Genomic DNA, 16135 nt, shown 5'->3' on the forward strand with positions numbered 1-16135 from the left:
TACTTTTTGGCCAGTTTATATTTATAGAATATTATATGAATCCTATAAATAAAAAGGCCAATTAGCTTAATTTATCAGATATCAAATTATATTACAACAAAATAATGTTGCAGGATTGCTAATCTTACCTGTTTCTAACTACAGAAACAATTGAAGAACAATTTGAGATGGTGGGTGTCATGGCTTGCTGGATTCCTACACACTTGATTTACAGAGCCTTCAGAAAGTATTCATACCCCTTGACTTATTCCACATTTTGTTGTAAAATTGATTGAATATATTGTTTTTTCTCTCATCCATCTACACACAATACCCCCATAATGACAAAGTGAAAACATGTTTTTAGACATGTTTGCTAATTTATTGAAAATGTCATATAGAAATATCTCATTTACATACAGTAAGTGTTCACACCCCTTTGCCATGACACTCCAAATTAACCTCAGGTGCATCCAATTTCCTTTGATCATCATTGAGATGTCACTACAACTTCACTACAACTTCACCTGTGGCCAATGAAATTGTTTGGACATGATTTCGAAAGAAACACCCCTGTCGATATAAGGTCCCACAGTTGACAATACATGTCAGAGCAGAAACTATGCATTCTAAGGAACTGTCTGTAGATCTTTGATATAGACTTGTGGTGAGGCATATATCTGGGGAAGGATATTAAAACCAATTTCTAGAGTGTTGAAAGTTTCCAAGAGCACAGTGGTCTCCATCATTGGGAAATTGAAATAATATGGAACTACCCGGACTCTGGCTGTTCGACTAAACTGAACAACCGGGCAAGAAGGACCTTTGCCAGGGAGGTGACCAAGAACCCAATGACCGCTCTGATAGAGCTACAGAGTTCCTTGGCTAAGATGGGAGTTCCTGACAGAAGGACAACAGTACCTTCACCACTTCAACAATCTGGGCTTTGTGGGAGTGGCCAGATGGAAGCCACTTCTGAGAAAAAGGCACATAACAGCATGCCTGGAGTTTGCAAAAAGGCACTTGAAAGATTCTGAGAGCATAAGGCAAAGATGATGTGGTCTGATGAGCCAAACGTGTTACTATTTGGCCTGAATGCAAATCGCTATGTCTGTTGAAAACCAGGCACAACTCATCACCTGTCTAACACCATCCCCACCGTAAAATATGCTGGTGGCGGCATCATGCTATGGGAATGCTTTTCAGCGGCAGGGACTGGGAGACTGGTAAGGATAGAGGGAACAATGAATGGAGCCAAAAACAGGCAAATCCTTGATGATAACTTGCTTCAGAGTGCATATGACCTTAGACTGGGGCAAGGATTTATATTCCAATAAGACAATGATCCCAAGCATACAGCCAAAGCAACACTGGAATGGCTTCAGAACAAGAATGTGAAAGTCCTTGAGTAGCCCAGCCAAAGCCCAGACTTGAAACCCACTGAAAATCTGTGGAAAGACTTGAAAATTGCTGTTCACTGCCCTTCCCCATTTAACTTAACAGAGAATGAGAGAATTTGGAAGAATGGGAGAAAATCCCCAAATCCAGATGCGCAAAGCTGATGCAGACATACCCAAGATGACGAAACTATAATCACCACCAAAGATGCTTCTACAAAGTATTGACTCAGTGGTGTGAATATTTATGTAAGTAAATGTGGTATTTCATTTTCAATAAATTAGCAAAAAATTCCAAAAAATGTTTTCACTGTCATTATGGGATGTTGTGTGTAGGTCGGTGAGAGAAAAAAATGAATTTAGGCTGTAAACACTTAATTTTTTTTATGTGGAATAAGTTAAGGGGTATGAATGAAAAGTCTAAGTCTTTGAGGACGATGCCACAGTTAAAGTCAGCAATATTGTAACATCCCACTTCAGGGATATAGGGATATAGCTACTGCAGCGAGACCAATGCCCACGTTTTTATGCCTGCCTACATTTATATCGCAAGTTCATCTTTATTGTGAAACGCCAACATCAGAGTTTGTTTGGAGAAAACAGAAATATGGAAAAACAATCCAAATGGCTTTGGGAGTGTAAAAGGTCATTTACACTAAGTGGCCATATGGACTGTCACCCCTCATTTATTACAGTGAGTGAAGATGGCCTCACAATGGCTTCTCAAATCCATTTTAAAAAATTTTTTTTTTACACTTCGGTTCAGCTTCTCATTTTTAATTAGGTGGCCAGACAGGAATATATTCACGCTGCTGATGGATGAAAGAAGCACTGAACGTTTCAACTGTACTTCTAGCCAAAGGCCTATTTTTAGTGTGAAATTGTTTTATATTTATGAAAAATGATCATTTGTAACAATGGGTAATGTGAATGTTAACAGCATGCCAAAGGTGAAAAGGAGAACAAATAGAATTGTGTTACTATGTAACTGGTGAACATGTTGGGTAGCAATTAATTCACAGCATTTATATTGCAATCAAAGTGGGACAGTTGGTGCCATGTAGGTGGTATGGAAGGCTTACTGTTTATACTGGATAATAAAGGGCATTGTCTATATGTATCACGGAGAACCTCCAGTACAGCAAAGCATGGTAATGATGACTTTAACTGTACGACAAAGGACAGCTTCACAACAAACAATGAAATATAGGCCATGTATACAGACAGTAGCCTGGTCACAGATCTGTTTGTGCGCTTGCCTATTCCATTGCTGCTGACTGGGAGCTGTCATAATAGCACAAACAGACTGGAACTCATGCTATACAGACAGTATTTAGTACACTGGGCCTTAGAATGATATTGGCTTAGAGGGTATAGTTAAAAACAGATCTTGAACAGATAGTGGCGTTTACCAGCCTCAACAACCAGAATGTGCAGTGTGGGTCTTCCAGATGGCAGGCTGCAGTACAGCTCTTCCAGATTGGATCTCACAACCAGCCAGGCCTTCATCAGATCATTTCAAATGACTTTTCAAGTCCCCCCTCCCCTGTACATGTTACATGATGTTCATGGAGATTAAATATCGGTGGTAATTCCTCTGAGGTATTTAAAACAAGGCTCATGCTGGGTGTAATACTCACTGGGAGGATAATGTGGTCCTGCTGCATTTGGTGTTGTGGCTACATACCTCCAGTCAGCCTTAACCAATCTGTTACAGATTTAGACGGAATCTAACAGAGGTACAACTCCCAGCAGAGCCCCAAGTCCAATGGGTATATCCTCTGGCGTGTTGATGTTGATGTTCTCCGTATCCATCGGGAAAAGGATACCTAGTCAGTTGTCCAACTGAATGTTTTCAACTGAAATGTGTCTTCCGCATTTAACCCAACCCCTCTGAATCAGAGAGGTGCGGGGGGCTGCCTTAAATCGACATCCACGTCTTCGGCACCCAGGGAACAGTGGGTTAACTGCCTTGCTCAGGGGCAGAACGATAGATCTTTACCTTGTCAGCTCGGGATTCGATCCATCAACCTTCCGGTTACTGGCCCAACGCTCTAATGATTTTGCCGTGCATGGTGATCGAACAGGATTCCTGTTATATTCATCAGAGGTGTAGGGAGGTTGAACATTTCAATTATACAGATGAACAAAATATGCACGACAGTTTTCATACCTTGGTTCTTGTTGTGAATGTGAATGAAAAAAACTGTTTTGATAATGGTTTTCATACACATACCTCATCCATAAGGTAATGAATGGCCTATGGGATATTAATTTATGAGGTAAGGAAGGAGGATGGTAAATGTGATCTGCACAACATACAAATTGATATACCTTTGTACGCCTCCTTGTCTGTATTACCTACAGACACAAAAGTGAGCAGTTCAGTCATCTGCCCCCAATACAGCTAACCATCAACTTATACTTATAGTCAACATATTCTTACCTTTTTTTTGATTGATATCTGTTGAATTGTGTCCATTTTCTGCTTTAGAAAGATTTGCACAAATATGAAAAGATAGATGGTATAATAATAAAACAATATCAATTTAGATCATACAAGAGACAAAGTTTACATTTGTAACTTAAGTGCCTGCACCTGCTGTCCTTCCAAATCCAAGTGTTTCAGTTGGGCAGTTAGGTTCCTGAGAGAACCCCCACCAACTAAGGCGGTTCCTCAATGAGGTTCTTGGAAGAACCTTTGGGGGGGCCATTTTCGGTGCCAAGAACCCTAAGGTTCTTCAAATAACTTTAAGGATCTTAGAAGAACCCTTGTTGAACCCCTCATTTTTTTTTAGAGCGTAGGCAGTCTGTACCTGTGTACAGAGGGAAGGAGCTGGAATTCGGCCCTATTTTATTTGCCTTCTGGAGGGGCTCTGCTCAGGTAGATAGATGACAGCTCTTGCTGTTGCTGCCCCATGATTTAGCAGATGTTCATTTTATTTATGATTCATCAAAACATGTCATTTCTCACTGCAGCCAAGTGTTAATATTTCTTTAAATATAGCATTTTACAGTCAGAATTGTGTTTTCATTAAACGTGGAATTTGTTAACAATTTTGTGTAGTCTAAATTTGTCATCCATCTTCGGCATTTAGGCAACTTGGAAGCAGACCTGTATTTCTCCTTCCATTCAACTACAATAAAGTGTAATAGACATAAACCATATTGTTTATAAAAGGCTGGGGTAGCAGCATAGCCTAGTTCCAGAACTGTGTGTGTACTTTAGTCAAGTCTACAAAACGAGGCAACAGTGTGCTTTAGGACCATGCAGACGCATCTGAGCGGTAAGGTAGGCTGTTAGGAGCATTTATCCGGCTGAATAAAAAATATATATATATCCATCCCCCACTTCTAAATCCAAGTGATCAGGAACCGGGCTAGTGACTCTATTGTCATCATCTCCCAACAGGTGGCTCCTTCACAACACTAAAGTATCTGACAATGGTCCTTTATTTAATTCACCATGTAATATACATATCTTTTTATCCCGAAGATTGTTTGTTAGGCAGTGCTGATTTTTATGTATCAGGGTTTTTATGCATGTTTGATAAAGTGAAGTACATTCCTTCATTGCTGCTGTCTGTCCACAGTACATACTGAATATAGGACAGGGGGAGACTATTAATTGCATATCCTTGATTCCTCGCGTCCTCTCTCTCCTCGCGTCCTCTCCCCCTTGCGTCCTCTCTCTCCTTGCCTTCTTCTTAAAACCACTTGGTCACGCCCCTGACTTTCTCATCCAATGGGTTTTGAGAAGGGGGCCAGGAGAGAGGATGCAAGGAATTAAGGCAAATCAGTTGAGATTCTCCCAAGGTATGAATTAGGTTTACTGTTCGAGTAATTCATGTTCTACTACCACCCAGTGGTCAAGGAGAAGCACTGCACAGATACTGGTCAAATCAAATTATATGTATTTACACTAGATGACAAAGGATGCTGTTTTGAAGCTGCCACACCTCCATGTTGGTAGATTTAGAAAGCTATAGAAATGTATTAATATCTACATTAGTTTTTGCCACGTTTATTCTATTACAGATACCTTAATGCATATGTTTATATAATGTAAGCTAAACATAAAAAAAATATAAAAACATTTCCTTAAAGTAACATTTTTATAAAATACTAATATTACTGTCCCCACTTCAACAAAAAATACTTAATATACATGTAATTTTGTCCTTGAAACATTTAATTGAAATACTGTAGAATTCCATTCATTCCTATTGAGGACTGCTCCTTCTGAGGAGTACCAATATGTCAGTCTGGTGGCTTCAAAGCCTCTCATTGACAAATACATACAAACACATCTAGTGTTTTACATACACCATTAGACAAAACAAGTGCAGTAGTCACTCCTCTGCAACTATTAGGTCCCCCTCACAAAATAGGTTTCTAACCTCAAGCGTCTTAACCTGGATAAATAAATGTAAAAAAAATGTTTGATAGATACACTATGAAACTACATTGAGTCTCATAGGAAAGGGCTGTAAACTTATGTAAATAAGGTAGTAAATATATATATATATTAGTGCATTCGGAAATTATTCAGACCCCTTCACTTTTTCCACATTTTGTTACATTACAGCCTTATTCTAAAATGGATTCAATTGTCTTTTCCCATCATAATGACAAAGAAAAACAGTTTTTTTTAGAAATGGTTGTAAATTTATAATAAAATAAATAATAATAATAATATAATAATAATACAAATAAATTCAATATTACAATTACATAAGTATTCAGACCCTTTCTCAGTACTTCGTGGAAAGACCTTTGGTTGCGATTACAAACTTGGCACACCTGTATTTGGGGAATTTCTTCAATTCTTCTCTGTAGATCCTCTCAAGCTCTGTCAGGTTGGATGGGGAGCGTCGCTGCACAGATATTTTCAGGTCTCTCCAGAGATGTCAGATCGGGTTCAAGTCTGTGCCACTCGAGTGCATTCAGAGACTTGTCCTGAAGCCACCCTTGCATTGTCTTGGCTGTGTGCTTAGGGTCGCTGTCCTGTTGGAAGGTGAACCCTCTCCCCAGTCTGAGGTCCTGTTGATCCCTGCCTACAGACAGAAACTAAAACAAGAAGCTCCCACGCTGAGGTCTGTTCAACGCTGGTCCGACCAATCTGATTCCACACTCCAAGACTGCTTCCATCACGTGGACTGGGATATGTTCCGTATTGCGTCAGACGACAACATTGACGAATACGCTGATTCGGTGTGCGAGTTCATTAGAAGTGTGTTGAAGATGTCGTTCCCATAGCAACGATTAAAACATTCCCAAACCAGAAACCGTGGATTGATGGTAGCATTCGCGTGAAACTGAAAGCGCAAACCACTGCTTTTAATCAGGGCAAGGTGACTGGAAACATGACCGAATACAAACAGTGTAACTATTCCCTCCGCAAGGCAATCAAACAAGCTAAGCATCAGTATAGAGACAAAGTAGAATCTCAATTCAACGGCTCAGACACAAGAGGTATGTGGCAGGGTCTACAGTCAATCACGGACTACAAAAGGAAAACCAGCACCGTCACGGACCAGGATGTCTTGCTCCCAGGCAGACTAAATAACTTTTTTGCCCGCTTTGAGGACAATACAGTACCACTGACACGGCCCGCAACTAAAACATGCGGACTCTCCTTCACTGCAGCCGAGGTGAGGAAAACATTTAAACGTGTCAACCCTCGCAAGGCTGCAGGCCCAGACGGCATCCCCAGCCGCGCCCTCAGAGCATGCGCAGACATATTCAATCAATCCCTATCCCAGTCTGCTGTTCCCTCATGCTTCAAGAGGGCCACCATTGTTCCTGTTCCCAAGAAAGCTAAGGTAACTGAGCTAAACGACTACCGCCCCGTAGCACTCACTTCTGTCATCATGAAGTGCTTTGAGAGACTAGTCAAGGACCATATCACCTCCACACTACCTGACACACTAGACCCACTCCAATTTGCTTACCGCCCAAATAGGTCCACAGACGATGCAATCTCAACCACACTGCACAATGCCCTAACCCACCTGGACAAGAGGAATACCTATGTGAGAATGCTGTTCATCGACTACAGCTTGGCATTTAACACCATAGTGCCCTCCAAGCTCGTCATCAAGATCGAGACCCTGGGTCTCGACCCCGCCCTGTGCAACTGGGTACTGGAATTCCTGACGGGCCGCCCCCAGGTGGTGAGGGTAGGCAACAACATCTCCACCCCGCTGATCCTCAACACTGGGGCCCCACAAGGGTGCGTTCTGAGCCCTCTCCTGTACTCCCTGTTCACCCACGACTGCGTGGCCACGCACGCCTCCAACTCAATCGTCAAGTTTGCGGACGACACAAAAGTGGTAGGCTTGATTACCAACAACGACGAGACGGCCTACAGGGAGGAGGTGAGGTGAACTGTCACCAAAAGCACTCACAAACTTCTACAGATGCACAATCGAGAGCATTCTGTCAGGCTGTATCACCGCCTGGTATGGCAACTGCTCCGCCCACAACCGTAAGGCTCTCCAGAGGGTAGTGAGGTCTGCACAACGCATCACCGGAGGCAAACTTACCTGCCCTCCAGGACACATACACCACCCGATGTTACAGGAAGGCCATAAAGATCATCAAGGACAACAACCACCCGAGCCACTGCCTGTTCACCCCGCTATCATCCAGAAGGCGAGGTCAGTACAGGTGCATCAAAGCTGGGACAGAGAGACTGAAAAACAGCTTCTATCTCAAGGCCATCAGACTGTTAAACAGCCACCACTAACATTGAGTGGCTGCTGCCAACACACTGACTCAACTCCAGCCACTTTAATAATGGGAATTGATGGGAAATGATGTAAAATATATCACTAGCCACTTTAAACAATGCTACCTAATATAATGTTTACATACCCTGCATTATTCATCTCATATGTATACATATATACTGTACTCTATATCATCTACTGCATCCTGTAATACATGTATCACTAGCCACTTTAACTATGACACTTTGTTTACTCATCTCATATGTATATACTGTACTCGATACCATCTACTGTATCTTGCCTATGCCGCTCTGTACCGTCACTCATTCATATATCTTTTGTACATATTCTTCATCCCCTTACACTTGTGTCTATAAGGTAGTAGTTTTGGAATTGTTAGCTAGATTACTTGTTGGTTATTACTGCATTGTCGGAACTAGAAGCACAAGCATTTCGCTACACTCGCACTAACACCTGCTAACCATGTGTATGTGACAAATAACATTTGATTTGATTTGATTTAGATTGGGGGGGGGGATGATTTAATCAATTTTAAAATAGGGCTGTAAACATTACAAAATGTGGAAAAAGGGTAGGGGTCTGAATACTTTCCGAATGCACTGTACATATATATTTTACTGTACTATTAGTATATATCAGTATATCATATATTTATGATAATAGTACAGTGTATATATACTGTATATATATACTGTACTATTATCATAAATATCAAGGGTCTGTTTTGACATGAAAGTACTTTCAATATGAATTTAGAGAGTTGGAGAATGTTACATGATGAAGCAAATTAACTGAAGCTGGTTTGACTACTACTACTACACATAACAATAAGGAGGTCAGGTTCTCATTTTCAGAATTTGTCTTTATTTAGCGTAAATTGTTTGTCTGTTTTTTTTATTTATTTTTTACAAACATTCTGCCAGCAGGTGAAGTCTACATTTGTCTGCGTCCCAAATGGCACCCTATTCCCTAAATAGTGCACTACATTTGACCAAGCTTTGGGCCTTGTCAAAAGTAGTATATATGGAATAGGGTGTCATTTTGGAAACAACCTACTCTTCTAGAAAGCTTATCATTCATAAGTACTGTTCATAACTTACAATCAAGCACACTTTGAAATAATACAAAATATTCCCTAAAAGACAGTTATAATCAGCAAATGGTGGTCAATATGATTATCAGACGTGAATTATTTTAACTGCAGTCTCATTCCTACACACACACACACACACACACACACACACACACACACTTAAACGTTGGAAAAACAACCAATGCACAAACACATTAATCAAGTGATAAAGGTGGCTGAAGCTGAAGAGGTATCATTCAGTTCCCAATTTCAGTATTTCCTCATGACATGTTATCCTCCTAACTCAATCTACTGTCTACTCAATGACAACAGTATTTAGAGCAGATAAATCACTTTAGTTGGGGTTGTGATGGAGTGAGTGGGAAGATTTCACTAACAGTCAGGACTTGTTTTCCATTGGAGATACACAGACGTACAGTAGATGTGTAAATAGTTTTAGTACAGTGAAGGGGGGGGACTGTTACATGATCAGAAAACTAAGAACCTCCCATTAATTTCTGGATCTCGAAGTCATTTCCACATGGGAGACCAGGTAGGTGCAATTAATTATCAGGTAAAACGGAAAACCAGCAGTAGTCCGGACCTCGTAGGGTAAGATTTGAATACCCTGGACATAGATGAACACACAGACAGAACATGACTGAGAAACAGTTTTTCTAAAATAAATATATGTTCTTGCATATATACATATATACCGTAAATATATACAGTATAGCGTGGTTAATTGGTTAATAGAGCAAGCGTCAAAGATAGGAGACATTACATAATTGCTGTGTGTGTCATTTTCCAGCCCCTACTTAAGCAATTTAGCATTTCTGGCAAAATAAAGTGTGTAAACCAAAAAGTATGTAAGAAAGTTAAATACATTTGCATATCGGTTGCAATAAAAACTAGTTTTTTTTTCATACAAATGAGATTTAAAAAAAAAAAATGAGGTTACTAACTTTTTGCTCTGGCCAAGTAAATAGCTTACAATCAATCACCTAAGATTAAGGCTGAGATTCAATGCGCCGTTTAAAAGGCAATGTTACTGCGTTTGCAGAGATCACATTCAGGGTAAACGCTGTAGAGGTCGGCTCAATTGGAAATTACCTTTAAAATGTCAAGCGCGTGCTACACCATGGTTTCAAATTGAATCGCAGCCTAGTTATTCAGATTAGTGACATGTGATTGGATGGTGACCCTCCTGACTGGAGTCTGGTCTGCCATCCGATTGGCCACCAACTCCTGTAACTGTAGTGCCCCTCCGCCAATAAAAAAGAAAGCCGGGCAAACAGGGCCGGAGCAATCGACAGGCCCTTCCCACAGAGGACGGAGCGAGTGGGCATCGTAGAAAGTGACGCGACCCTTCTCAAAGTCAAGGCACACCCCAAGCCTGGGAGGCAGGGGGTAGGTGAGGCCCGTAGGCGAGGAGGCAGGGCTGTTGCCGTTGGCGATGGTGGGGTTGCGGCGGGGGTTGGTGCCATTGCAACCATGGTTGTTATGATGGTTGGGAGCCTGGGGCAGGAAGATCTTGCCCATGCCCATGGTGAGGAAAGAGAAGGGGGGAGGGGATTCCAGGGAATCCTCTGCCCCACTGTCATGGCCACTGTCTGGGTCATAACTACAGGGGGAGGTAGAGAGAGAGAGAGAGGAAGAGAGAGAAGGAAATAGAGAGTGCGGAGTCATACACACACAACTAGGGCCCGTATACATAAAGCGTCTCAGAGTAGGAAGGATGATCTGTTCCCCCTCTCCATGTAATCTTATTCATTATGATGTAAAAGGATAAACTGATCCTAGACCAGCACTCCTACTCTGAGATGTTTTTTTTTATACAAGCCCTGATAGTCTCTCCTCAACCAATTTTCCATTGCCTACTTCCTGTCCACCCTGCACTTTATAGCCTCATCCTCCAGCACCACTCACCGGGGACTGGCCATGTCTTGCGGAAGGTGAAACCACTCCTGTAGTTTGGCCTCTAGGCCCACTCCCACCTGTGGAACAGAGAGAGGCAATGAAAGGGGGCAGCAACATACAGTGGGGTCCGAAATTACTGGCACCCTTGAAAATATGAACAACACAATGTATAAATAAAAAAATAAAAATACTATATTGTATGCTATATATTTTTATTATTATATTCTTGTATACTAATACAATTACTCAGAGTAACATATTTTATTTAACAAGTAATACATAGCTTTTTTTTTACGTATCTACAGGTGCATTTCGGAACATATTCAGACCCCTTGAATTTTTTCCCACATTTTGTTACGCAGCAGCCTCATTCTAAAATGCATTCAATTGTTTTTCCCCTACTAAATCTACATAAATTACCCCATAACGAGTAAGCAAAAACAGGTCTTTTTTTTTTTTTTTACAAATTTATTCTAAACAAAAAACTGATCAGATTTACATAAGTATTGAGACAATTTACTCAGTACTTTGTTGAAGCACCTTTAGCAGCGATTACAGCTTCAAGTATTGGTTATGACGCTACAAGCTTGGCACACCTGTATTTGGGGAGTTTCTCCTATTCTTCTCTACAGATCCTCTCAAGCTCTGTCAGGCTTGATGGGGTGTCATCGCTGCACAGCTATTTTCAGGGCTCTCCAGAGATGTTAGATCAGGTTCAAGTCAGAGCTCTGGCTGGGCCACTCAAGGACATTCAGAGACTTGTCCCGAAGCCACTCTTGCGTTGTCTTGGCTGTGCGCTTAGGGTCCTTGTCCTGTTGGAAGGTGAACCCTCGCCCCAGTCTGAGGTCCTGAGCATTCTGGAGCAGGTTTTCATCAAGGATCTCTCTGTACTTTGTTCCATTCATCTGTCCCTCGATCCTGACTATTCTTCCAGTCGCTGCATGATGCTGCCACCACGCTTCACCATAGGGATGGCATTGGCCAGGTGATAAGCAGTGCCTGGATTCCTCCAGACCTGACACTTGGCTTTCAGGCCAAAGAGTTCAATCTCGGTTTCATCAGACCAGAGGATCTGGTTTCTCATGGTCTGAGAGTCCTTCAGGTGCCTTTCGGCAAACTCCAACCAGGCTGTCATGTGCCTTTTACTGAAGAGTGGCTTCCGTCTGGCCACTACCATAAAGGCCTGATTGGTATAGTGCTGCAGAGATGAGAACCTTCCAGAAGGACAACCATTTCCACAGAGGATCTCTGGTCCTCGGGTGCTTGGTCACTTCCCTGACCAAGGCCAATCTCCCCCGATAGCTCAGTTTGGCCGGTCAGCCAGCTCGAGTGGTTCCAAACTTCTTCCATTTAAGAATGATGTTCTTGGGGACCTTCAAATCTGCAGAAATGTTTTGGAACCCTTCCCCAAATCGGTGCCTTGACCAAATCCTGTCTGAGCTCAACGGACAATTCCCTCGACTTCATGGTTTGGTTTTTGCTCTGACATACACTGTCAACTGTGGGACCTTATATAGACAGGTGTGTGCCTTTCAAAATCATGTCCAATCAATTGAATTTACCACAGGTGGACTCCAAAAAAGGTTGTAGAAACAACAAGGATGATCAATGGAAACAGGATGCAACTGAGTTCAATTGAGGGCCTGAGTACTTATGTAAATGTGTTTAGTTCTAATAAATTTGCAAACATTTCTAAATTCCTGTTTTCGCTTTGTCATTATAGGGGTTTGTGTGTAGATTGAAGGATAAAAAAAATCAATTTTAGAAAACAGCTGTAATGTGGAAAAAGTGAAGGGGTCTGAATACTTTACAAATGCAATATATACAGTTGAAGTCGGAAGTTTACATACACTTAGGTTGCAGTCATTAAAACTCGTTTTTCAACGACTCCACAAAATTCTTGTTAACAAACTATAGTTTTGGCAAGTCGGTTAGGACATCTACTTTGTGCATGACACAATTCATTTTTCAAACAATTGTTTACAGACAGATTATTTCACTTAATCACAATTCCAGTGGATCAGAAGTTTACATACACTAAGTTGACCGTCTTTAAACAGCTTGGAAAATTCCATAAAATTATGTCATGGCTTTAGAAGCTTCTGATAAGCTAATTGACATCATTTGAGTCAATTGGAGGTGTACCTGTGGATGTATTTCAAGGCCTACCTTCAAACTCAGTGCCTATCAAATCAAATCAAATGCCTATTTGCTTGACATTATGGGAAAATCAAAAGAAATCAGCCAAGACCTCAGAAAAAAAACAATTGTAGACCTCCACAAGTCTGGCTCATCATTAGGAGCAATTTCCATATGCCTGAAGGTATCACATTGATAAGAGAAATGTGTTCCCCAGATTCATAACCCAATTTAATTATATTACTCAGTCTGCAAACCAGAATTTGTAAGATCCTGGTCGAATGAAACAGACGGAGGACCAGCTAAATGGTCAAAAAAGTTTATTCACGGGAACGTTCTCCAGTCAAGAATACAAAACCATTTTATACTGACTTCTCACGCCCACACAACCATACGCACACACAAACAGATGCACACACACGTCCTGCTACCCAGCCGACAGAGATTAGTGACCTTGTTCTTGACACGTACTCCCTGTTCTCTCCCAATCTCTAGTCAGGTCGGCACCAAGCTCAGACAGTCTGTGTTTATAATACCATAAAGACATATTGTCTTTACCCTAATTCTGACTAGGACTACACATTTATTGATTATGATTTTATACATTCTACTCAGTTCCATACAATTATATGTTTCAGGGCGGAATATTCAAATCATTCAATTAACAGATAATTCTCAACTAACACACATTCATCTGTACAAACAATAGTACGCAAGTATAAACACCATGGGACCACGCAGCCGTCATACCGCTCAGGAAGGAGACGCATTCTGTCTCCTAGAGATTAACGTACTTTGGTGCGAAAAGTGCAAATCAATCCCAGAACAACAGCAAAGGACCTTGTGAAGACGCTGGAGGAAACAGATACAAAAGTACAGTATCTATCCAACAGTAAAACGAGTCCAATATCAACATACCGCTCAGCAAGGAAGACCGCCATAAAGAAGCCAGACTACGGTTTGCAACTGCGCATGGGGACAAAGATAGTACTTTTTGGAGAAATGTCCTCTGGTCTGATGAAACAAAAATATAACAGTTTTGCCATAATGACCATCATTATGCTTGAAGGAAAAAGGGGGAGGCTTGCAAGCCGAAGAACACCATCCCAACCGTGATGCACGGGGGTGGCAGCATCATGTTTTGGGGGTGCTTTGCTGCAGGAGGGACTGGTGCACGTCACAAAATAGATGGCTTCATGAGGAAGGACAATTGTGGATATATTGAGGCAACATCTCAACACATCAGTCAGGAAGTTAAAGCTTGGTCGCAAATGGGTCTTCCAAATGGACAATGACCCGAGGCATACTTCCAAAGTTGTGTCAAAATGGCCTAAGGACAACAAAGTCAAGGAATTGGAGTGGCCATCAAAGCCCTGACCTCAATCCTATAGAAAATGTGTGGGCAGAACTGAAAAAGCGTGTGCGAACAAGGACTGCAGGTGGTGCCAAATGGGAGTACTTGCCATTCATAGATGGTGGGCTCTGCGTCTCGTTCTATATCTCGCCATATGAACCGGAGCAGTGTGGTGTCGGAAGGCAGTAAACAAATCCGATGAAACATGGCTTTGATGTCTCCACTGATGGCTGTGGAGTGCTGCCGGAACCGGAGAAGGACACAGAGCAAGGAAGGACCTAAAGGCTGGTCCGGGGAGTAGACAGTCATTCAGGCTTTGACCAGCAGCTTGGAATGTACAGTTGAAGACAAGTCGGTACTTCCCACCGTGTTGCTGGATAACATGGTGAGGGAGATACTAGGATTCGCTGAGTGGGTTTCCCTCTCCATGAGCGGTCACTTTTGTGACATAGCCTGCCTTCACAAGGTTATGAATCTCTCGGTTATGAACTTCAGCAATCTCAGGATTCTTCACCAGGCGTCGCTCAGTTCCACGCAGTAGTGGGAGTACAGCCCGTGTTGTGGTTGCCAGAGGAGGATGGTTGGGCACCTGTAGCAGTGGGGTCACGTACCTCTGAACGCCATGCAGTTCAGTGGTGGTGCACTTCTCCAGGAGGTCTAATGCATCAGTCATGTCTCGAGCGGGTGACCTCCTGTAGCTTCCGGTTGGAGAAGGTGTCCATCTTCCAGAGCTCTACATTCCGAAGGAGGTCAGTGGCTGCACAGGGGGGTGGAGCTGGATTGCTTCTGGTGAAGAGTACTTGCTGTGACTGTACAGCTTGGGTCGAGAGAAGTAGATGGGCTGGACCTTGCACAGCCCAAGGATGTATGGACAGCAATGGGCCCTCCTTCTGGTCCAGCTCGTATAGGCTCAGTCAGGGTGACGAGATGTGGGTGGTCTGACCCAATCAGGATAAGTGGCGCAACTCTGGCCAGGTTAGGAAGAGGCAATCCTAGTAGATGAGGATATTGTTTCTGTATAACACTTACCGGGCAGGAGTGCTCGGGGAGATTCAAGCAATCTGCTGTGAAGGCATTGGTGATGTTATAGTCCACATCCCGGTTCCCTGAAGGTGAAATGCTAAATGGCACAGCAGCACCTTTCATTTAGATAATCTCAGAACGGTGCGACATGATGTTAAGGGTCTCGAGTGTCCCCTCCAGGTTAAGCTGACGGGTGGCCGCCGTGAGAATGATAGTTCTTTCTGACCCATCATCTAGAACGTTGAATGTATCGATGCTTCTCCCTTCACTTTGCAGAGTGACCTTGACCACCTTCAACATGACCCTTGGAGACCGGTTCTGCTGGTCGAGGTACACCTCCTTTGCAGCTCCTACCATGAGCATACTCTGCTCTTTCTGTGTTTGGGGAATTACATCATGCAACACGGTGAGATGGATTTCCTTACAGCGATTGCAGGGTTTCCTCAATGTGCAGGTCTCCTCCTTATGGCTACGGGCACACTTGTAGCATCGCTCG

At 42.4% G+C, this 16135-nt stretch overlaps 1 protein-coding gene across 2 annotated transcripts in view; it reads right to left on the reverse strand.

The window, feature by feature from the left end:
* Positions 1-8972: 8972 nt before the first annotated feature.
* The window catches only part of LOC118399105 (tripartite motif-containing protein 46-like), a 34276-nt gene continuing 27113 nt past the window's right edge, over positions 8973-16135 (reverse strand). For both annotated transcript variants that reach the window (XM_052471862.1, XM_052471860.1), the window contains exons 11-12: positions 11133-11200; positions 8973-10827 (exon numbers count right to left, since the gene is read on the reverse strand). In XM_052471862.1, coding sequence (XP_052327822.1) covers positions 10368-10827; positions 11133-11200 — 528 coding nt within the window. In that variant the 3' untranslated portion in view covers positions 8973-10367. The remainder of the gene's footprint in view (positions 10828-11132; positions 11201-16135) is intronic.

Source organism: Oncorhynchus keta, chromosome 20 (assembly GCF_023373465.1).
Source record: "Oncorhynchus keta strain PuntledgeMale-10-30-2019 chromosome 20, Oket_V2, whole genome shotgun sequence".
NCBI classification, from domain to species: Eukaryota; Metazoa; Chordata; class Actinopteri; order Salmoniformes; family Salmonidae; genus Oncorhynchus; species Oncorhynchus keta.